The sequence below is a fragment of the Kogia breviceps genome, chromosome 8, assembly GCF_026419965.1.
Source record: "Kogia breviceps isolate mKogBre1 chromosome 8, mKogBre1 haplotype 1, whole genome shotgun sequence".
NCBI classification, from domain to species: Eukaryota; Metazoa; Chordata; class Mammalia; order Artiodactyla; family Physeteridae; genus Kogia; species Kogia breviceps.
The window spans coordinates 17,457,961-17,482,213 of record NC_081317.1 but is presented as its reverse complement, the minus strand read 5'-3'; the positions used below and the strand labels follow the sequence as shown (position 1 = coordinate 17,482,213).

General features: G+C 44.6%; 1 protein-coding gene across 5 annotated transcripts in view; it reads right to left on the bottom strand.

Annotated features, from left to right (window-relative positions):
- Positions 1–24,253, bottom strand: part of ASTN2 (astrotactin 2) — a 911,658-nt gene that overhangs the window by 182,063 nt on the left and 705,342 nt on the right. For all 5 annotated transcript variants that reach the window (XM_059071227.2, XM_067040875.1, XM_067040874.1 and 2 more), the window contains one exon: positions 6,240–6,505. In XM_059071227.2, coding sequence (XP_058927210.1) covers positions 6,240–6,505 — 266 coding nt within the window. The remainder of the gene's footprint in view (positions 1–6,239; positions 6,506–24,253) is intronic.

Sequence of the window (24,253 nt, the reverse complement as noted above, 5' to 3'; positions counted from 1 at the left end):
AAATCTTTCTGGCAGAGGGAAAGGATCTGCTAGAATATTAGAAAACCACAACAAGACCAAAATTACACATGGTTCTTCCTAGGGCAGCATGGAAAGAAAAAAAAAAAAAATCACATTATTGGAATTCAGGGGACTCGAGCAATAGAAAAAAAAAAAAAAAAAAAAAAGCATCCAGATCTACAGAGTATTTTATAGTCTTCAAAACACCAGCAAACGGTTTCTTAATTTTTCTACATGAGAGACCTATGGGGAAAGTTACCACCATTTCGCAGATGAGGATACTGAGTCTGAGAGACAAAAGACATTGCCAAGGTCAGAAGCCATGGCTGACTACTTCTAATTCAGACTTGGCTGTGGGCCCTAGAGCAAGTCGTTCCTATCTCCAGGTCTCACTTTTACTATTTGTAAAATACAGAGGGTATGATTTGAATATCCATCTCTACTCATAAATTCTGTGTCGTGGGTATGGAGTACAAGATATGCGAATCTTTCTCTTCCCAATATTAACTTAAGGAGTAAAATTGGTAACACCTTTGGATGGAAAATAAATTGCAGGTCACAAGGTGCCTCATCCAACATCAAAATATTTCCCTTATTTTCAGGGCAGAACCTAGATCTGACCCTAGATCTGTCAAAAGGGACTGTGGGATAAAGTTAGCCCATACTTTTTGTCATACAGATAAGGAAACAGACCAACACAGTAGAAGTATCCACGCCCAATGCCATATAATAATCAAGGACAGAACCTGGTACAGATTCTAGGTATCCCAGTTCTTCCAAAGAAAACTCCCAACCCCAAAATGGATACGGGTAGATACTGTAATGTCTACTTTATAAATGAGTAAAATGAAAGGTCACCCAGATGATCAACGGGAGAGACGGGACTCAAATACAGCTCAATCTGGCTCTTCACCATGACACACTTTTTTCTCCTGCATTTGGAGCCTCTTCTTATTCACCCAAAAGCTAAGTTAATAGCCACACACAGTCTTATACATTTAAGCACCAGTTGTGCTTAGCTAAGCTCTGTGGCTTTGGGCTGTGTAAGGGTCATTTAACAGGTGGAGGGAAAAGATTGATGCATTAATCAAATTCTCCATCATTAAGACTTTTTTCCTGCTTTGCTTACTCAGAACCACAGCACAAAGTGTAATGAAAGGCTCCTTTCCAGCTGAGGCAGAAGGCATCATCCTTTCCCATGCATTCAAGGAGATGGACCCAAGGATATCCCAACCCCCAAAGAAGCTAGTGTCCAATGGTCCCCGAGGCTATGAAGAGCACACCCTGGCCCTTGCGCAGAATCAGAGGCCTGAACAGCCCCACAAACCTCAGGCAAGTCACACACCCCCTCTGATACTTCCTGACCATGCCATATAATGGGACTCAGCAGTTGACTTAGCATCTCAAATAACTCAAGGAGACAGGTGTTCTCACATAGAAGAATGGTTCCATTCTGCTTTGGAAGGTCTACAGAAGGAAATCCTTTGGCTCGTGTAATTCCACCTATGGTATCCTTTCCTATAAAGTACAAGTTCCAGTAATATTTATAAAGTGAGAAAAATGCTCCTGAAATCCTTCCATTTGTGATCTGCCCTTTCAGGTTAATCTCTTGCATACTAAATGCAGACCCTACTCTGAACGTCATGTCCCTAGCACGCTGGGCATCTGCAAAGTTATCGAGTGCTACCTAGAAGAGGAGACACCAAAGGAAGCACAGAAAAAGGAAGGAATCAGTTTAGACAAACGTGATTTTTATCATTATCATAGGAAACATAAGCCCATTACATGCTACATGCCAGGTACTATACATTCATTATCACCTGATCCCCGTGAAGTAGGGATCACAAGAGTCCATTTTATAGACATAAAAACTAAGGTTTGGAGAGGTCATCCAGCAACACTCCACAGGAGTAGGGGATTGAGGCAGGATCCCAACTCAACCTGAGGGGAGCATAGATCCTGCACTATCTGATTCCACTTTGACAAAGTCTCTTGTAGGAAACTCAGAAAGAAACTCACCCAACCTCTCTGCTTTTTCAGGTAGGAAAAGAGGCCCAGGGAGGAAAAAGGACTTGCCCAAGCCTCGCTATGACTCAGTGTCAGAGTCCAGGCCAAGGCCCTTTTTTTTTTTTTGTGGTATGCGGGCCTCTCACTGTTGTGGCCTCTCCCGTTGCAGAGCACAGGCTCAGGCTCCGGATGCGCAGGCTCAGCAGCCATGGCTCACGGGCCCAGCCGCTCCGCGGCATGTGGGATCTTCCCAGACCGGGGCACGAACCCGTATCCCCTGCGTCGGCAGGCGGACTCTCAACCGCTGCGCCACCAGGGAAGCCCCCAAGGCCCTTTTATATTTGACCCATGTGGCCCCTGCCTCTTACTGCAAAGAAACGCAGAGAGATGGAGAAGCCTTGGGAGAAGTGATGGGGGTTTGGGGAAGAGGCAGAGGAACAGATGATGGCCAAGATGAAAGTGGCTGCTTTCTCATCACACCAGCCTCTCTCAGGGGCCACGTTCCCCTCCTCCAGGATCATTTCCAGACCTGCACTGGGCCTGTCCTACCCACTCCTACCACAGCCTGGCTCCTCTGAAAAGGCCTAATGCACAGCAGCCCCTAGGCTGCTGTGAAAGTCTAAACAGGCCTGTCTTTGGGGGTTGGGGAGGGAGAGAAGAAACTAGTCAAGCAGCTCTAAGGTTCCTTTGCAGGCATAACTTAGAGGAGAGGAGCTTGGAGCTGAGAAGACAGCGCCTACCTGCCTGCTCTAATGCCTCTATGCTCCCCACTATCAGGGGCCAAACTCACCACCACCAGAGCCCGCAGAGCTCTGCCTAGCCTGGCCGCAGCCTCTCCTCGGCATTGCCCACGGAGCTCCCCACCCCGGCCTCAGGGAAATGGGCCACGTTTGCACATCCTTCCGGTCTCTGCAAGAGCTAGGCCTTCGACCCGGAATGCTCTCAGGCTCCTCCTCTCCCCCAAATCCAGTCCTCCACTTTCACTTTAGGCACCCGACCCCCAAGAACTAATTCCAATGCCATTTCCCTAAAGAAGCCTTCCTTGATCCCACAAAGCCCTCGGTCACCGATTTTAACCCAAAGGCCTGGACTTCTCTTGGTACTCAGCACAGTTTGTTCTCACTTATTTGGTGGGAGTGTTTCAATAATATCTGTCTTCTCCACAAGCCTGTAAACTCCATGAAGATAAAGACCATGCCCATGGGTGGCCATTTGTCCCACTCTTCACTTCCTGGGGCGTGACACCATACAAGGCAAATAGTAGGTGCTCAAAAATACTGACTTAACGAAGGAAGGACTCGTGCTTCAAAAGCAGCAGATGCTACGTAAGGAGAACAGTGACATCTAGTGACCGCTTTCACACTCCTGGGCTCCTCTATCTGAGAGAACGTGAATCAGCCTCAGGAAGACCCATTTCCAGAACTGACGATGTTGAGGGAAGCTGGCATAGCATCTGGACACGGGGAACCTGACTCCTAAGAAAAGAGGAAAGGAACCAGCGCTCGTCTTGCCACCACACGTGCCAAGAACACATCAGAGAAGTCCTGTGACTTGGGGCTTCCCAGTGGTTAGGTATCCGCCTGCCAGTACAGGGAACACGGGTTCGAGCTCTGGTTCAGAAAGATCCCACATGCCAGAGAGCGACTAAGCCCGTGCGCCACAACTACTGAGCCTGTGCTTTAGAGCCCACGAGCCACAACTACTGAAGCCCATGTGCTTAGAGCCCGAGCTCCACAACAAGAGAAGCCACCGCAGTGAGAAGCCCACACATCGCAACGAACAGTAGCCCCTGCTCGCCACAATTAGGGAAAGCCCATGCAGCAATGAAGACCCAACGCAGCCAAAAATAAAAACTAAAAATAAATTACACACACACACACACACAAAAGTCCTGTGACTTAGCTAGTATCGAACCACCTCAAAGATGAGGAGAGTGTGGCCCAGAAAGAGCCGTAAATAGGGATATTCATAGCCTCTCTCACCAACCCCTGGAGAGCTACCGACGTGCTGCTCTTGCCTGCACTGACATGGCACTGGTCAGACGACCATTGGTATTTACTGGAAGCTTCAACAGCCTCCTCAGGGGTCTCCCTGCTTCCACTCTTACGTTTCCACAGTTGACTCTGACCCTGAAACCAGAGGTTTGGAGATGTATACACATTTGGCTCTCTTGGCTTTTCTGTTGTTGGTCTGGGGACCTCTGATGCACAGAGTTAGATGATTTGAGATGCACGGCTCGTGACTCAAGCTCATTGCTGCACCATGAATGGTTAGGCTGTATGTGTTCATCCAGTTAGTGTTAGCTGGTTAGCTACTTTTAGCACTTTCAAAAAGCCCCACAAATCCAGCACCCGAACGTCAGCTAGAAAGCTGACTACCATCATGTAACTAACGCTCGCTTGTGCCATTACCCTGCCTCGCTTGACTCAAGATCACCATCATCCTAAATCCTACGTTCATCATGTCCTTGATTCCTTTTTTAAGCTATCTATTGCATCTGTATTTATTTTCAAAAGGCAGTGTATTTGATATGTGTGTATGTGTGTGTGTGTGTGTGTGTGTACGTGTGTGTGTCTGTTTTAACTTAAAATAGAGGGAAGGGTATCATGCTATATAAACTATATCTTTGGGATTTCTTGTCTTCGTTTAACATTATGTTCATCCATCTCATACTAAGTGTCACTATAGTTCATTCACCTTGGCTGTAGTACGGCGTTCCACTGTATGCATATTCGACACCTTATTTAACTGCTCTCCCATCGATGGTCATTTGGGTCGTTTCCAGAGGGCTCTTTCTGCCACACAAATCTAATCCTATCAGCTTCCTGCTAACCATGTATCTTCAGCATGTCACTGCCCTCCAGATAGTGTCCAAACTCCAGGACCCAGCTTATAGTAAGTATCCTAAACAATCAGGTGCTTTCTCTCCCCTCTGGCCTCCTATCTGCTCTCCCTCCATCTCTTGGTCTTAAGACATGGGAAATTCCTATAGGTCTTTGTACAGACCATGTTCTTTTCTGCCTCAGGTCTTTGACCTGATGATACTCTCCTCATCCCTGATCTGTCCTCTACGAAACCCTACCTGACCACTCACCACGCACTGGCACTCACTCAGCCCAGGAGGATGCTTTGGGAAGGGCACGTAATCTATAGCATCCTACAGGACGTGGTCAGCGGTCTACCAGATTACCTTCTTTGGAGGCCCAGGGCTGCCCAGAAGTTGTTGCCGGGGGAAGAGTGGGGACCAGGTAGAGACGCCTTATCTGCCTTCCTCCTTACTGAGGAGTGGCCTCACTCTTCCCGGTTTTATGGATTGGGGTTCCTGAACACTACATTGCGAAAGAACGTTCCATGGACACAAGTGTGCAAACCAGTGAACTAAATCATTCAGACACTCCTCTCAAGCCCTGACATGCTATCATTGAAAGTCAGAGAGATAGAAAGAGGAAAACGAGGAGATACAATTTCATGACTAAGCATGTAGGCTCTGGAGCAGATCGCTCAACATCTTACATTTCCTCACTTGCAAAGTGGGCACGAGAAAAGGATTGAACCATACGGAACTGCCATTTTTATAACTAGAAAATGGTCAAATGTCAGAAGTTCCATATGAATCAACTCAATATTTCTAAGTAAAACATAGATCTGGAGGGTAAATTAAATGAGATAACCCAAGTATAGTACAGAGGCAGAGGCTGCTAGGTTTTCACCAAACCCATACCTTCTTCTCCTGGGCAAACAGATAGAATACATTTCCCTGTCTTCATTTGCAGACAGGTGTGCCCAGTGGCTGAATTCTAGCTGAGCAGAACCGGAGCGGAAATGATAATTTGCCATTTTCAGGCGTGGCCCGTTTAAACTTCTCGTGTGCAACCTCCCGTGTTCTTTCTTCTTCCACAGCAGCCGTGGAAGCATCAGCAGGCTGGGACCCTGAACTACTGCTCAGTAAAGCCACCCATCAATCAGAAACTTCGATTTAGGACTCTGCACAACAAGAAATAACCTCAATTGTACTAAGCCACTGAGATCTGAGAATGTGTCAGGTACAGCAGCTAGTGTTACCAAGTTATCTACGTGCTTACGACACGGTAAGGGATCAATAAACGCTCGCCCTCACCATGCTGCCGATGGCGATGATGACAATGCTGACGGACAGAGGGCCCAGGAGGGCAGGAGGGCAGGAGGGTCGGTTCTTAGGTTTGACTTTAGTGGCTCTGTCAGGGGGACCTCACCTCTTTGGTGCCGTTGTCCTGGATGAGAGTGTACAGTGGTACCACACGGTTGATTTCCAGGAGCACCGGCGTGGGGCTCAGCTGCTCCTTGCCCGGCCGGCGGCAGAGGTGGCAGGTAGACGGACAGCGGCCTTTCTCCTCGCAGCGGATCTCCACGCCGGAGATGAGCTGGTCATCAGACAGCACCTGGGCCGTCAGCAGGCCTGAGAGGTAGGTGATGAAGGGTATGGACTTGAGCTCCTTCTTGCTGCCCAACTCCGTGGTCTCTGGAGAAAGAGATATAAGTTCAGTATTGTTCAGTACTGTTCGAAAGGCTGGACTCTTGAACCCGTTATGATGCGCTGAGGAGGTAGTTGTCCACCGGAAAGGGAAAAAAGATGACAAGAGTGGTTCCTTCATGATGCTTTGGAAAGAGCCCTGACCTGAGGGCTCAGAGACCAGAATGGTGTCTTGTTATACCATTTATAGTAAATAACCCTTTGCTTTCTCTGGGCCTCACTTTCTTTATATTTAAAGTCAGTAGGTTGGACTAGAGGATTCTTCAAGGACCTTTGTAAGATGTAAATATTCAAGCATATTTTTCCCAATAAGGAATTCTTTTGTTTACTGTTTTTTTTGGTTTTGTTTTTGTTTTTGCGGTACGCGGGCCTCTCACCGTCGTGGCCTCTCCCGTTGCGGAGCACAGGCTCCGGATGCGCAGGCTCAGCGGCCATGGCTCACGGGCCCAGCCGCTCCGCGGCATCTGGGATCCTCCCAGACCGGGGCACGAACCCACGTCCCCTGCATCGGCAGGCGGACTCTCAACCACTGCGCCACCAGGGAAGCCCCTTGTTTACTGTTAATTTGTATAAATGCTACCTTTTTTTTAAAAAAAAAAACTTGTTCCAGTCCTATATTTTTCATGCAGTTCCATGTAATGGGTGAGACACAAGCTTTGGAGTCAAGTCAATTTCAGTTTAAATCTCATTTCTTCTGGATAATAGCTCTGCTGCCTTGGGAAAGTCTTTGAATGTCCAAGAGCCTATAGTGATTAATTCTATAATGTGTGGTTAACGATAACAACTGAAACAGTTATGACTGGTAAATGAGATAGGAGATGGACCTGTCTGGAAAAGGCATTATTTCCCCTTTCTTTCCGTGCTCATCTGTTCCCTTATTCAAATTTCTTTTCCTCAGTGTGCTGTCATGTGCATGAATGATGCACGCCCCATTCTGTGCTGTCCCTCTTTATCCCTGCAAGTGGCATTTCACACCTCTGTGCCTTTGCTCTCCCTGCCCTACGTTTCCCCTCTGCCTCTCCAAATCTTTACCACCCATCAGCGCTCCATTCCAATGTGACCCTCTTCAGGAAGTCTTTCCTCCTTTCCCCAGCCCTTCTTCTCTGATAAGTATTTCTGCTTGTAAGACCCTATCTTGTTAAGCTCATTTTCTCACCTCATTTTCTGTTGACCTCTCCAACCATAAAATCAGTTCAGGGAGACCAGGGGCCATGTCTCCCACTCCTGTCCCCCCAATATTCAGTGCCTAGAATGGTGCTAGGGATATACTTGAGACTTTATCGAGAGAGAGATTATATAACTGTGAATGGTTAGAACAACATTTATGATCTAGTCTAGAGGCTCCAAAATTCATCTGAGGAATTTCTAGGGATCCCAACATACATCTCAGCAGCTGCTTGAAGAAGGCGAGAGAGAGACTGAGCAGGCAGGACTCTGAACCTGCATCTCAGCTTCAAATAGAGTTGTTCCACTTGTATCTCTTCTATAGACTGGCCTTCGATGTAAGATTTCATAAGAAGAGAGGGCTCAAAGCTTGAAAAAGTGATTTGTACAACTCAGAGGGTTCCATTTACATCACGGATGATGTAAATGGTGTCCTCAAAGTTGTGCAATGTACAGTCTGAGTGGCAAAACAAGGTGGTCCTGTACTAAGGGACAAAACTTGGTCCAGATGGCAGTTTCTTCCAAGCCTGGTGAAATCAGGGCAAGCTCCTGCCTCCGTGGAAAAACAGGGGCCCTGGGCACCGAGGCCTGGGAGAAAGAAGGTTGTCTCCTGCTTTTGCTCTCGGCTTGCAATGACATGCAGCTGATCTGGAAGTAGGCTTGCCAATTAGAAATACAAATAAACGCAGTCTTCATTCATTACTCTCTGGGCCCTTGGGCTTGGGATCTGGGCTCCACCTTTTCTGTCTGGCTGTCAGCAAATACTTATGAGCACAAGATCAAAGGCTCTGGGGGAAGAAGACAAGGCAAATTCCAGCTAACCAATCCTTCAGAGGGATTAAAGAAGAGTAGTTACTAAGATAAACAAAACAAAGCTGTGAAGAAGGCATCTCAGCAGCTGGGGAGACAGAGACAGTCTTATATACAGACATGTGAAAAGAAGATGATGAGGAGGACTTTTGGAAGTGCAGGCCAGAGGCATAAATTGTGGAGAAGGGGGACTTCCAACTTGGGAGAGAATAACTCTTCAGGGGAGAAGGTCAGGGAAAGTCAGAGCTGCGAGGACATTAGGGAGCAGTTAGCCCACACTGTGACCCAGAGTTCACTGAACTATGGCCTGTGGGTCAAATCCAGCCCTCTGCCTGTTTTTGTCAATAAAGTTTTATTGGAACACAGTCCCTCATTTGTTTATATATTGTGTATGGCTAAAATGCCAGAATTGCATAGTTGCAACAAAGACTCTATGGCCCACAAAGCCTAAAATATTTACCATATGACCCTTTACAGAAAAGGTTTGGAAACCTCTGCTCTATAGCCCTTGCTATAGATGGGGAAACTGAGTTTCAGAGAGAGGTTACACAGGAATGTGGCAGTATGATGGATTAGTTAAAGGAAAAACTTTGGAATCGATAGACCATCACTACACTTGGATTATTAACCTCCAAGGAGAAAAGATAGAGTGGGGCACCTTTCCTCCATAAAATGTCTTTTGAAAACTATTGAAAAAGCATACCTTTGAAAAGTCTAATCTGGTAAAACCCTCCCATTTAAAATGAGACGAAACTGTGTCCCAAAGAAGGAAACTGACTTTCCAAGGTCACATGATGAGTTAGTGATCCTTTCAGCACATGACCCTAGCCGTCTGTTAACCAATTCATCACTTAAACTAAACTACTCTTGTTATCTCATTTTTTAGAACACAGATGCCCCATCCCTCATAGCACCTTGCCATAATTTAACTGGGAAAAATATGTAACATGGTGCTGGGAGTAAGAATTCCCTTGATCAAACAGACATTCATAGACGTTGGGTTAAGGATCTATCTGTTTAAAAACAAAACGAGCTATTGATCTTTGCTGGTCTGCTTTTGTCCAATAAATCCTTTTTTTTTTTTTTTTTTTTTAACAATCTATCAGTTCAAAAAAATGGGGTTAAAAGCCCATAGTCCAGGCTGAAAACTGAATTATAGTAGCAGTATAGAACTCAAGCTGAATTTAAGGGCTTGTTTTGCAAAAGGAGGGCACTTGGGTATCATCTGGTCCAAACCCACGGCTTAACAAGTGAGGAACCTGAGACTTAAATGGAAAAAGGGATTTACCTCTAAGTCCCATGCATTTATTAACAACGATCCTTTTCATAAAGATTGTGTCATACCTAAGTTATGATCTGGAGGAGAGTTACAGCAGCAAAGACCATTAGCCATTCCATTAATTATTCCTCTGTAGATACTACAATTGCAAAAGCTAATTGCTTCTGATCCAACTTTACTCTGTGGCTAAAGTCATCTTTTCAAAAGGCAAACTCTATATTCTCCTCCTGCTTAAAACTCTTCCATGGCACTTCACTGCTCTTAGGATGAAGACCAAAATCCTTACCGTGGCACATAGGTAATATGCGAACTAGACCACCTGTCCGCCTCTCCCGTCTGACCTGTCATCCTGTTCTTCCCGATTCTCCTCCTTTCAGCTACACTGGCCTTCATGTTTCTTGGCTACACCCTGTCCTTTCTCTCTCAGTCTTGGCACGTGATCTTCCCTCTGCACAGAACGCTTTCCCCACCCCACCCTCTGGCCCTGCCGTCTCCTGGCTTTCACTCCCACGCACCCTTCAGATCTTAGTTCAAGGGCCAGGTCCTCAGAAATGCCTTCCCTGAACTCCATCCCCATGCCTCCAATCTCTATTAGGGTTTCATACTAAAGATCCTCACAGCAGCCTGTTCTATGTATCACCCGTTAATGTCTCCAGACTATAAGATCCATGAGGGCAGAGACAGCGTTAGTTCTGCCGATTCCCATCCACTTTACGTATTACCTGGAACATAGTAGGCTTTCAATAAGATGTGCAATAATATATTTGAATACCTGTATATTTATATACCCTGATCGCTGTGCCATCTCATCAAAGCACTGATGAGTCTAAGAGCAAAGATTTGTGATTTCAGGATTGACAATTAATTGATGGCTTGTAATCAAGTGGTAAGCTCTTCTCAGAGTAAAATTAGCTCTCAGTTGAAAGGTTGACAGATGAATAGCTGATCAATTTGCCAGTTGTTCTGACCTCCTCTAGGTTCTCACATAGGCCGTTGCCATTGAGGGGATGGGAGAGTTTAGTTAAAACAGGCTGTCTTTAACAGGCCAAGGATAAAGAACATTTTTGAAGAGACTTATCCTCTGTTCACATTTCCCATCCCTCTGAACAATGCTTCCAAAATAGGATCATGTCTGGTTTCAAGCCCAATTCAGTTCCAATGACACTACAACCCATTCATTTGAGAACCTGCCAACTGAACTCTCTTTTTTCTCCTCCCAAATTCCTGCTGGGTATTATTTTGTTGCCACCAGAAAGAAAAAAAAAAAAAAAAAGCCTCAGTTGAAGTGACAACTCCTTGTTGGGAGGGCAGCCAGGGCTTTTCGGCAGGAGGTGATGGCACCGCTTGCCCTCATCCAGAAAACAAAACAAAGGCATCAGACTAAGGGCTTCTGGGAGAGCCAAAGCCGCGTGAATGTTTGTTCAATATTCGGCAACAGTGCAGGGCGCTGCGTCCCGAGTCAGACAGGCTTGCTTTGGCAATAGGCTTGTACTTGAAGCATTTAAAGGCTCCACAGGGACCAGAGGGGCTCAAATTAGAAACGCTAAGGATGGGGGCGGGGGGAAGAGGGTGAGACTTTTATATCATAAAGAATGGCCTTTATTAAAGCAATGGCCTCCCAGGAATTGCTGAAATGGGATCATTTCTTAGGCGGAGTTACTGTCTCCTCTTGGAGGAAAGCAATTGCTCTGAAGCCTTGACTCAAGGACCCACAGAAATATCCTTAACAAAGGGAAAGTAGCCAGCTGAAATGGCATCGGCAAGGACTGAACTTCTGCGCTATGCAATCTGAACTTCTCAGCCTGACAGTCAGACTCCAGCATCATCAACGTGCCCTTTATAAATAATAGTACCATCCTGAAAGACTACTTGTAGGGATTAAATAAGGTGCCTGGCAAAGGTTTAGCACTCAATCGATACTAGTTGTTATCGGTGGTGTTGCTGTGATTGTCTTAATTATTGCTGTGCTGTTGTTGTAACAAGATGTTAAAACTGAAATTTCTATTGAGACACCAAGACAGAATAGAATTGAAATCCCAGAGCCAGGCCCTTATACACAGACTTTACAAAGGAGATGAATCCTGACTAGTTTCATAACTCTAGAAACCTCAGCCAGAACAAGGAAATAAAATGAGGTCAGAGAGTAGACGGGAAGGATATAGGAGAGATTTGCTTTGGAGACAGCTATTACCTAATGTTCAGAGTCCCCAGCACCCCAGGTGGGTCACGTAGAGCACGTTACCTTCTAATCCCAAGTTTTGTGATAAGGGGCCTCCAAAGAGTGCCTCTTGGAGAAATTGCTACGTTTTCTCGGCAACGGGGAAGATAGGGGACTAGGGTCATACCTCACCTGTAGAAGTTCTAGTAGCCTATGGCAGCAGCGCGGAAGAGGCGGCACAGGGATTAGCCCCACATCCCAGAGGTTGCCAGTGGGAAAAATGCTTGAGAATTTCCCCCGGACCAGATGTGGGTCACATAAGAGAAAGAGCTGGGCTGGATCTGTTTTGAGTCTTACCCAGGAGGAATTATCACAGAGGTTGAGTGCTTCCCATGGTGAGAGTCCCCATAAGGTGAGCAGCCAGAGAAACAGAGGGTGGAGGGAGATCAGCAGTAGCCAGCCACAGAGATGCTACATCGTCTCAGGTCTTGGGAGAAGGCCCTGGCCACAAGGACCACCGAAAAACCACAGAACGCCCCCCACCCCACCAAGAGAGAGGGTCGGTTTTGAAAACCTGCCAGGACCCGAGAACACAGAGCCAGATACGAGGGTATCAGGGCAAGTACGACCTTCCTAATCCTTACCATTCCTCTCTCCTGCTTTGACTGTAGAGGGAGAGGAAGAAGAGCAAGGGAGAGAAACAGAACGAAGGCCAACCTTGCCCCACCTCCTACCATCCCCACTGGGGAGGGAGAGGAGATCTGACTTGTCAGATTTAGAGATTTGATTAAAATCTTGGACTAGACATCCTAATTCCTGATGTGAAACTGTGTTATCAATTTAACATGTCTATAGCACTGTCTGTTCCACAAAAGTTATAATAGATCAGACATGGCTTGCCAAGATTTTCATCTAGGAGCAGAGGAAGGTTATCCAGGGAATATGTTAAAAGAACTGTGGGAACCAACTATGACATGTCCTTTCGAACATGTATATATTCATAAACTATATTTTGATCATTCTCAATTTGTACTATCGACTGAACTGTTTACATAATCATCATTATAGTGCTTATCACATTTTCCTTTTTTTTTTTTTTTTTTTTTTGCAGTATGCAGGCCTCTCACTGTTGTGGCCTCTCCTGTTGCGGAGCACAGGCTCCGGACGCGCAGTCTCAGTGGCCATGGTTCACGGGCCCAGCCGCTCCGCGGCATGTGGGATCTTCCCGGACCGGGGCACGAACCTGTGTCCCCTGCATTGGCAGGCAGACTCTCAACCACTAAGCCACCAGGGAAGCCCAATTATAGTGCCTATCACATTTTAAATTTTAATGTTAAATTAATAGCTGCCTCCCCAACTAAACCGTGAGCTCCATAAGAGCAAGAACTATGACCATTTTCAATGACCGCTTGCATCCCCAGCACAGAGTTCAATGTCTGATGTCACGCAGACAGTTTGCGGGTGACTATCTGAATAAATAAACAGATGAACGTGTACTGATTCTTTTTTTCCTTGAATCCCCTCTATTCCTGTAACCCTTATCAGACTTCAAATCCACTATCTCAATATTATCACCATAGCCCCAAAGGCAGACAGTCTTAACCTTACTTTATTAATGTACAAATGACAACTCAGAGAGGTAAAGCAATTTGCCCAAGACCACAGAGCTTATAACTAGTCTAGCTTTTTGCACCTGGTCCAACTGCTCCTTTCATTGTCCATATTTCTCACCGAAAAATTTTCAATACTAATTCTCACTCCTGCACAAATCATCCCTGTTGTAAACACTTGGGCCTTCCCCGTTCCTGCCACCCCCCCCAAACAACCCTAGGTTTCCCCACCCCTTTCCACGGGCTAAGGGAGCTCATGGGTAAAAGGCGCTTTAAAGGTCAGCTGGTCAGAAATTCCATCTAATGTTTCATTCACCACTAAATGATCCTCCGACGGCTTTTTGGATGCTTCTAATGACACAGAACTCATTACCTTTTTAGGCCTCCAGTTCCATTACGGGACAGCTCTGTTGAACCTAGACTGGCTTGCCATCTAAAAACTGCAATTCTCATTCTAATCATAAGACCCAGACCCAGAGCTATGCACTTTGTGCTTTTTGGACCCCCTGTCTGCAGTACTCAAGCCTGCCCCTACTTGGGGCCATGCTAAGATTAACCAACAAACTACAGTTCAGGCAGGTGAACTCCCACCCTCAGGAACTGTGGGGCATTCTTGAGTGCTTTCTGATTAAGGGGTGTATGTCCGAGTGTGTGTGTGTGTGTGTGTGTGTGTGTGTGTGTGTGTGTGTGTGTGTGTGTGTGTGTGTGTGTGTGTGTGTGTGTGTTATGTGCATGTTTGAGGAATGGAAGGGGAAGCAACAGTGCAGACTCTAAAAAGAGGACAGGTCTACAAAACTGCCGAATCCTAGGACAACTGATCTCCTGTTCTAACCTGATTTGCAGCTCCTTCCCTAAATACACAAGTACTATGCCAAACTGCAGAAGGGAAGCTATAGGACAGCGATTTCCTTGGGTTTAAAATTCCAGCTTTTCCATTTCCAGCTGGATGGCCTTGGACACATCATTTAACCTCTCTGAGGCTCCATTTTCTCATCTGTAAAATGTCAACAATGCTAGTACCTAAATCTTGGATTATTTCGAGGATAAATGAGAAACTGAACTCAATGAAGAATTTATAAATTCTAGGGTGTCAGAAGCATCATCAGAGTTCGTTTGTTCCAGTGCTTGGCCTTCAGCTCAGCATTATTCACTCTTGTGCGTGTCTGAATCTGTAAAGTTTCCCTTGTAACCTGCTGGTGCTTTAACCACACTGTCAGGAATCTCCTTAAACTATCCGCTTCCTACCTGGTGGAACATAGCGGACAAGGGTCGAATTGAAAGCTTAAGTCCAAAGCTATTAAGTCAGACTACCCGATTCTGAATTCTGGGTAAGTCACCTCACCTCTCTAATCTTAGTTCTCTCATTTGTAAAATGAGGACACTAATTCTCCATTGAACTGCTCTGAGCATCAAAGGAGAGATGCAGCATCTATAATCTCGTAGAATCCTTGCTATCATCCTACAAAGTAGAAATTGTTGTCTCCGTTTACAGAGGAGGGAACTGAGGCTCCGAGTGACAGAGTATAACCTACGAGAGGATACTTGTTTCAAGTGACAGCAGGTCAATCTCTGGGGAAGGTCATATTCTCTGTGGGGCAGGGAGAGGGACCCCTGGATAATGCCCAGTAGCCCAGTAGCGGCTGATGTCTTTTGTTTGCAAATTGGAATTATTTTAATAATTTTTTAAACGCACAAAAATAGCCATGTGGCCCTGCTGTATTATTTGCCCTAAAGTAAGGGTCAGAGTGAAGAATCCCAGGGCAGCTCAGTGGGCCCCAAAGTGGTTCTTCCCACAGAGTAAGGCATGCTCAGCCCCCGCCTCCCCCTGACTTAACATCGCTCTTGCTGTTCAGGGAGCAGTCAGCATTGCAGCGCATCATTTACTCCTGCCTCTTGAGACAAGGTGGGCTGTGGCCAGTAACCGGAAGGTGAGCGAAAGGCCATGTGTGATCTGCTGCTGCCCTCTAGTGCCCGCTTAAGACAATTGCTCTTGGGAAAAACCTTAGTTCTTTTCATGCCAAAGCGTGATTACTGCGGGCAAAGCAACTTGCTAGGCACCGAGGGCAACAAGAAGGAGAGTAAAGGCTTAGCTATGATACAAGGAAGCCTAGCGTAATGATGACAGGGGTTCTGAAGAAGCATTACTTAGAAGGCCTACCAGTGCCAGGTTTGGAGCTAGGTATGGGGTGGGGGTGATATTATGAATAATGATTTGTTGCAATCCTACCGGTACTTAAGTGCAGAGATTTGATGGAGTGTATCAGCTAGGAAGGAAAAGCCATAAGAGAAGGAAAGGGGAGAGACGGAGATAAGGCAGAGAGAAGAGATAAACAATGGAGCAGGATCTTAAAGGAAACAGGAAGAGATGAACTCCCAGGTAGCGTTGGAAAGGATGTGGTCTGAACGTCGGTCAGATCTGGGTTTGAACTTCAGTTTGATCAAAACCATGCATTTGACCAGAGCTTCTGTGTACCGTTATGAGAGCTGTGTACTGCACGACAGTGACAAGGCAAGGGGGTGAGTGCGGGGCTGTATCCTGTCTCAGCTCCACTGGCCATGCCTGTCCCCACGGGGTTGAATCCAAGCAGAGGAGCACCATTTCCTAATTCATGCAAAATGTGACTTATGGGCTAGCTAAGGCTTTGGGTGTGACCGTGGACAAGCTACTTCCTCTCTTGGAACCTGTGCTTGTTTATGCATAAAATAAGGCTATTATCACCAATAATAACAGTTACTGTAAGAATTTAGATAATGTACGCCTGTGCCTCTCCAGAGATTTCCGTTCTTACTATTACTAGTATCATTATAACAACCTCGTTTCATTTTTAAGATGTGGTGGGACAAGTGCTTGAAAAGGGGAGAGGGTAGAAAGGAAATTCACATTTCCTGAGCTTCTACTCTTTGCCAAACACAAGACACTGTAAATCTCATTGAATCCTCACAACAGTGCTTTGGACTAGGACTATTACAATTTTTATAACCATATTTTACAACCAAGGAAACAGAGGTTCTGAGAGGTGACGCACTGCAGCCAAAGGCCATTAGGCATTCAGGCTTTGACTTCAAAGCCTCTTTTCTGTCTGATGAAGTGCAGAAGCATCATTAATAAGAAGCCTGCTTTCTCTTCCCTGGGATCCCATTCCTCCTCTTTCTTAAAAACTCTTCTCAAAACTTATCCCCTTGAGGAAGGATTCCAAAATGAGTTCCTCCTCAATTCCTTCCCCCCTGCCTCCAGTAGCTTCTTAGACTAGGGATCAAGGAGGAAATGCCCAGAAGGAATCATTCCTAGACAGGATTTAGGGAGCGAGAGGCCTTTGAGATGCTAATAGTCTGCTTGAGATATGAAGACTCCCAGATCCTGCTTAGACAGGACCTTGAGGCAGCAAAGCAGGCCAACAAGACAAACCAGGCCACCTGGGGCTGGTGAGAGATTGCCAGGTTCAAACATCAGGGAGGGTATGAACTTGGGATGGCTCAGCTGGAGGCTTTGGTGCTATCAGAAAAGAAGCTGCCACCCTCTGACCACTTTCTTAGGGGTTTTGCTGTCACACTTCCAAGTCTTCACATTCACTGAAATCTTAACAATCCTCAGGTTAGAAGGTCACCTTTAAACATGTTGATAGGCAATGCTTTTGGAGAACATGTTCAGGGTGAGGTACTTCTCCCATTAGCTTCCCCCTTCCCCGTAGCTGTGCTTCTAGGGACAGGAAAAGGGACTAATGAGCCTACCCATCAAAAGATCAAATTAAATGAAAATAGAAATAAAAGAAAAATAAAGACTGAGGGACTTCCTCGGTGGCGAAGTGGTTAGGAACCCACTTGCCAGTGCAGGGGACACAGGTTCGATCCCTGGTCCGGGAAGATCCCACATGCCGTATAGCAACTAAGCCCGTGCGCCACAACTACTGAGCCTGCACTCTAGAGTCCACGAGCCACAACTACTGAAGCCCAAACGCCTAGAGCCTGTGTTCTGCAACAAGAGGAGCGACCACAGTGAAAAGCCCACGCACCGCAACGAAGAGTAGCCCCTGCTCACCACAACTAGAGAAAGCCTGCGTGCAACAATGCAGACCCAACACAGCCAAAAATTTAAAAATTAAATTAAAAAAAATTTAAAAATTAAATGTAAAGCAATTATACTCTAATAAAGATTTTTTTTAATGTAAAGGATTGAGACCCATATGGGATTCTGTCTTATTGCTGAGAAAATCAGTAAAATTAGTATTAATAATAGCTATGATTTTACATGCACATATTCCAGGCCAGAGGTACTGTTGTCTTGCATACATTGTCTTGTTTGTTCTGTATAAATCATAACAATGAGAGTCTGGTTGCATTATCGTATTTTAAAGTTGAGGAAATGGAAGCTCAGAGAGGCGAAATCAGGGAGAATTAGACTTCTAATTTGACTTATCCTACTTCTAAACACGTTCCCACCATCTTAAACTGCCTCCACGATGTTACGTTGCTGGAGATTCAGGTTATAAATTCTGAAAATCAAATGTACAATTTCTGTTGCTTCTGTCCATTACATCATAGTGATAAATAGCATAACTCTTAAATAATAATTTATGGACAATAAATAGAGAATTAGTTAAAAGACTAGGGTGCATCCACACAGTGGAGTCTATATTCTTAACAGGAATTGGGGCAATCTTTATATGTGATATGGAGTAATCATAATACGTTTTATTACATGGAAAATACAGAACAGTATTTAATAGTGCTATCTTTTGTATAAGAAAAAGGGAGTATAGACACATACATACAAAAAAGATGTAATCATATTTTATCTATCTATATCATATCTATCTATATGTAAAGAGTTAGATATAATATGTATAATACCTATTAAGAAACACTGAAACAATTAACCAAAACTAATAAAAACGGTTACCTACTGGGGGATTGAGCAGATAGGGTCAAGAGAACAAAAATTGAAGCCGGCATTTTTTTTATAGTGAATCTTGCTTTATAAGTTTTAGCTTTGGAACCACATCAAACTTTTACAGAATATTTTTTAATCAAAAAAGAAAGACAGGGAATTCCCTGGTGGCACAGTGGTTAAGAATCCACCTGCCAATGCAGGGGACACGGGTTCGAGCCCTGGTCCGGGAAGATCCCACATGCCGGGGAGCAGCTAAGTCCGTGCACCATGACTACTGAGCCTGCGCTCTAGAGCCCGCGAGCCACAACTACTGAAGCCCGCGTGCTAGGGCCAGTGCCCCGCAACAAGAGAAGCCACCGCAATGAGAAGCCCCCGCAACGCAACGAAGAGTAGCCCCCGCTCGCCACAACAAGAGAAAGCCCGCGCACAGCAACGAAGACCCAACGCAGCCAAAAAATAAATTATTTTTCTAAAAAAGAAAGACAATACAATCTCTACAAATTATATGCAAATTTTAAATGTATATATCGAGCTATATACATCAAAGTGTTGGCATAACTACACAGAGAAAATAATTATGTTGAAAGGCTTTAAAATGCAGTATTTTGATTTTACATGCTTAGGGAGGAACAGTCCAAAGGAAAAAAGTGTTCTGCAAATAAATCTTAAACTAGATTTAATGGACTCACTGCTAGTTGTAATACTGGTATTGCTATTTTGAAACTATTGTGTGTATACTGTGGGCTACAGCAGACAAGCCATCATGTTACCATCACTAGGAACTAAGATTATTCCTGAATTGTTTGTCTCTTATGTTTATAAAGTCAAAGAAATTGAGAAAAATTCTGTACCTTGAAATTTCTATTGGAAATCATATACACTAATGATTTGCTTTTCTCTTTAAACATTTCATAGCTCTGTCCACTGAAAAAGCCTGGAAGTAATGGTAACCTAACAGCAATAAACACCCTTACTATCCAGACTCTTGTTTTTTTTTTTTTTTTTTTTTTTGTGGTACGCGGGCCTCTCACTGCCGTGGCCTCTCCCGTTGCGGAGCACAGGCTCCGGACGCACAGGCTCAGCGGCCATGGCTCACGGGCCCAGCCGCTCTGCGGCATGTGGGATCTTCCCGGACCGGGGCACGAACCCGTGTCCCCTGCATCGGCAGGCGGATTCTCAACCACTGCGCCACCAGGGAAGCCCAGACTCTTGTTTTTAAATACCATTTTCCCCTAAAAGGAACAAAAGATTCTTGGAAAAATTCCTTATTCCAAGTCTGGGATAGGTATGGTACAAGCTGAGCCTGGGAAGTCTTGCTGTGCCCAAAAGCGAGATAGCTGCCAAAGACCAATGGGGTCATTTCAGAAGGACAGGGAGACCAGTTTAGAGGGGCTCACACTGGCCTAGCACTGAACAAAGTGAACAATGACTGTGATTAATTAAAATAGATCAGATAAACAAATTTCCTATAATTCATAACATTCCTCAAATCAAACCCAAAACCAAAACTCAAACTGGAAAAAACAAACAAACAAAAGCTCATTGCTCCTCATTGGGGATGGCTAAGAGACCAGCTCATTATTCTGAAAAATTGGTAAAAGAATCAAGTAGTAGTCAAGATTTTATCATGAACTGGATTTCAGGGTAACCACAATTTACTTTATGGAAATATTGCATTTAACACAGGCAGGAAGAATGACAGAATTATAAAATTACCATTTTGTAATCTCTAATAAAATAATAGATGTAGACAGCTATCATCAATGAATGCTAAAACCATTAGTAGAAAGGCTGATGGGAGATATACTAACGAACGGATCAGATTCGCTGCACCTGAACCTGCTGATCAACTTTAACTTCACTAAAGGTAAGAATCAGACATCAAGTGTCTTTGATATATGCCATAGGAAGCACATGGGACAGCCTGTATACTTCAGCCAGTGCTTCTTAAGGCCATGGATAGAATTCAGTGGTCTATAAATTTGTATATGGGAAAAAAAATACATCTTTATTTTCAGTATCCTCTAAATGCAATTTAGAACACATAATGCAATTTTATGCATTATAAATAACTATAATCAATATTTTTCAATAGCACTAATATTTGCCTACTTTTGGAAAACTAAATTAGAATAATGGCTAGCAGGGACATGAAAAGAATATCTGGGTAAAGGTGGTGAGGCCTGTTGGGGAAAGGAGACTGTCTCTTAGTCTGCTGCCATCCAGTCCTAAAAGCTATCAACTGGGAATTCCCTGGCGGTCCAGCGGTTAGGACTCCATGCTTTCACTGTCGAGGGCCTGGGTTCAATCCCTGGTCCAGGAACTAAGATCCCTCAAGGTGCGTGGTGCGGACAAAACGACAACAAAAACAAAACACCGATGGATGGACAGGGTAATGGTAGCCACGATAAAGAGAAAGCTGCTGAAATCCTGGAGCCAAGAGGGCAGGAGATCTGGACTGGGGTTGATATGTGGGGCTTAGGAGAAATGAAGCACATGGCAAAGCTTCCAGTAGCCCTCACTTCGCACTGAGTCGAGTTGAGGTTGATGACACCGCACAGGGAACGTTCTCTGAGCAAGCCCTCAATGCCACTAACATTTACCAAGTCTCTACGCAGTCAGTGTTTGGTTACCGCTGACCTTCTGTAACCAGGCAGGGCCCTACGGGGCCTTCCCAGAACAGACACCACTCCATCCCCACCCTTCCATGTCCTCCACCTGCCTCTTACCTGTATAAAAATTTTAGCCTCCTAAGGCCTTCTCCGAGTTCCAAAGAGTAAATTTAATCAGACAAGTGAGAAAATGCAGAAAGAAAGGAAAACAGCCAAGCAAGACAAAATAATCATAATTTAGCCATGAAACAAAGTCCAGTACTTTTAGTTCCTCCTCAAGGTCTACAGATAATATTCTGAGCTGTATCCTTTGAGCTGTTCTGCAGATACTGAAACCCCCACCAGGTGGAACAAGTTAACGATATGCTCGCAGCCCAGAAGCACAGAGACCCCAGGTGGGTTGGAACCAGAAGGCTGATGTTGACTCCCGATTACCTCACCACCAACCAATTAGAAAACTGTCCACAAGCTGATCACCCCCATAGCCCCCTCCTTCGCCCTTTCTTTACCTTTCCCTGAAACCCACTGGGGAGTTTGGGCCTTCTGAGCACTAACTACCTGGACCCTTTGCTTGGTGCCCTGAAATAAATGGTGCACTTTGCTTCACCACAACCCAGCGTCAGTAGATTGGCTTTACTGCCTGTGGTCAAGCGGACCCAGGTTTGGCTCGGTAACACTTTGACTATCCACACTAGTTCAAACCACTACAAACTGGATCTGGCCAATGCATGTAAATATGATGATACTGAAATAAAAATTCAAAATCCTAAACCAGCTGTTTCCATATCAGCACAAGGAAATACATCAAACAAACAAAAGAAAGCACAAAGGACACTGATGCAGTTTTATTTGTGATGGTTAAATGTTTAAAGATGAGCTTGTCAACCTGACAGATTCTTATATAGCCAGTCTGACAACCATGAAGGCCAGAAAAATATGGTTTCAAACATTTTTCCATAAAGTGAATAAAACATAAAACCTTATATTTATTTTTTTTAAAAAACGTTGGAGACCCAACCTGGTCACAAGTATGTATGAACGGACTAAAAGGAAACTTGGTAAGTATTTACATAAATATAATCAATATAATGGTTATATTAGGTGATGGATAAAGTTGACTTAAAAAAATTCTCTTTTATGCTGTAAATTTAAATAGAATTCAAACATCTACTGAGCACTTACTAAGTATCAAGTATAGGCTAGGTTGAGAAACCCACAGAGATTTGAGTATGACATAACAGAGACTGGAGTCAGAGTTTCAGCAGAAAGTAGACAAATGACAGTCAGATGTAAGATATCTATGTCAGATGTACATAGATATGTACATAAGCAGAATGAAAGACCGAGGGAGGGAGAAGAGAAAGGAGGGAGAAAGTGGGGAGAGGGAGAGGGGGAAAGTGGGTAGGAGGGATGGAGCCTTGAAACCAGCCTGCGATGATCTTACCTCCTGATACACACTGTCTGTTGTAATCTCTTCCACTTGAGTAACTTGCTTTGAACCAAAAGAATACAGCAACACTGAGGGGATACCACTCCTGTGATGAGGTTACAAAAGGCTGTGACCTCTCTCTTGCTGGTTTTGTTGAAACAAGCTGTCCTGGAATGGCTCCCGTGGCAAGGACCTGAGGGCAGTTTCCAGCCAGAAGCCAGCAAGGAAATGAAGCCTTCAGTCCGTCGGCCCTTAAAGAACTGAAACCTGCTAAGAACCACCTAAGTGAGCTTGGAAACCGCTCCTCCCTGACTTTCAGGGGAGACCCCAGCCCTGGCCAATAACTTGATTGCAGCCTCGTGAGAGACCATGAAGCAGAAGATCTAGTTAAGCTGTGCTCAGATTCCTGACTCACAGAACCTGTGAGATAAGAAATGTGTGTTGTTTTAAACCACAAAGTTTGGGGGTAATTTGTTATTCCGTGATAGATAAGTAATACAGAGAGACAGATATAATTTTCCATTATTTCATGGAAATGCTAGCAGTTATAAATGTCCAGACTGAGACAAATTTGGTTAGGATGCATTTGAGTTTTAACTCCTTAGATCTTCTACCCTGTTTTCCATAAACAAGACCTTTATCTTTCTCCTCAGAATTCAGCTGCTAATATGAGAAGGAAAAGAGAACATTTTGTCAAAATAGTAATAATAATAATAATAATGACACTAATAATTATCATTCATAGAGCACTTTTTCAGGAAGTGCTCTAAAAACTAGATCTATTAAATCATCTAAAATTTACAACATTACTATGAGGCAGATAACTACTATTATTCCCATTTTGCAGGGGTGGAAAGTGAAGTACAGAAAGGCTAAGTAAGCTGTCCAAGGTTACACAGCTTGTCAGCTGCAACAAGTTACTAAGCATTCCTTCGAATCATCTTCTCATCTGTTCCCCGAACCTTCCAGGAGGGTGGAACTGGCGTTCCAACTCAAGTTCGTCTGACTCTGAAGCCCTCTACCACACAATGGTGGACTTAATAAGCAAACTTAATAATAATAAATGCAGTGCAATGGACATTACTGCATGTTAGGCAATATCCTAATATGTAAGTGCTTAACATCCTTATCTTATTCTGTTCCCAACGATGCTGTGAATTAGCTGTTGTTATCACCATTTTAAAGGGAATGAAAGAGAGGTTAAACTACAGATCTTATTTGTAAATGGAGGAAACAATGCTTAGCTGATAGGGGGACGTTATCAGTTGAACTGTGTCCCCCAAAAGATATGCTGAAATCCTAACCCCCAGTATGTCAGTATGTGACTATTTAAAAATCGGGTCGTTGCAGATGCAATTAGTTAAGATGAAGTCATACTGGAATTTTAATTGGGTAACATAGAGGTCATGATCTAATAGGACCGGTGTCCTTATAAGAAGACACAGGTATGGATGCAAAATGTCTCCTGCCATATCAGGAGACAAAGAATGTTGCAGCCATCAAGCCAGCAGCCACTGAAGCCACCCCCACCTGTGCACCCTGAGGGGATTCAGGATGGAGAAAAGCAGGATACTGGCCCCAAATAGTTAAGGTGCATATCAAAGCAATGATGTCAATCAGCCTAGACTCTTGCATCTTCTCATAAATAAAAAAAGCACTAAATTCATTAACTTGAAAAGTCTGGTTTTCTTTAACTAACAGTAATCTTTTGATGTTCAGATTACCTGGTTTGGGTTGCAAAACTCCTACATATCCTGGCTCCTCCCTTACCTCTTGGGAGCAGGCC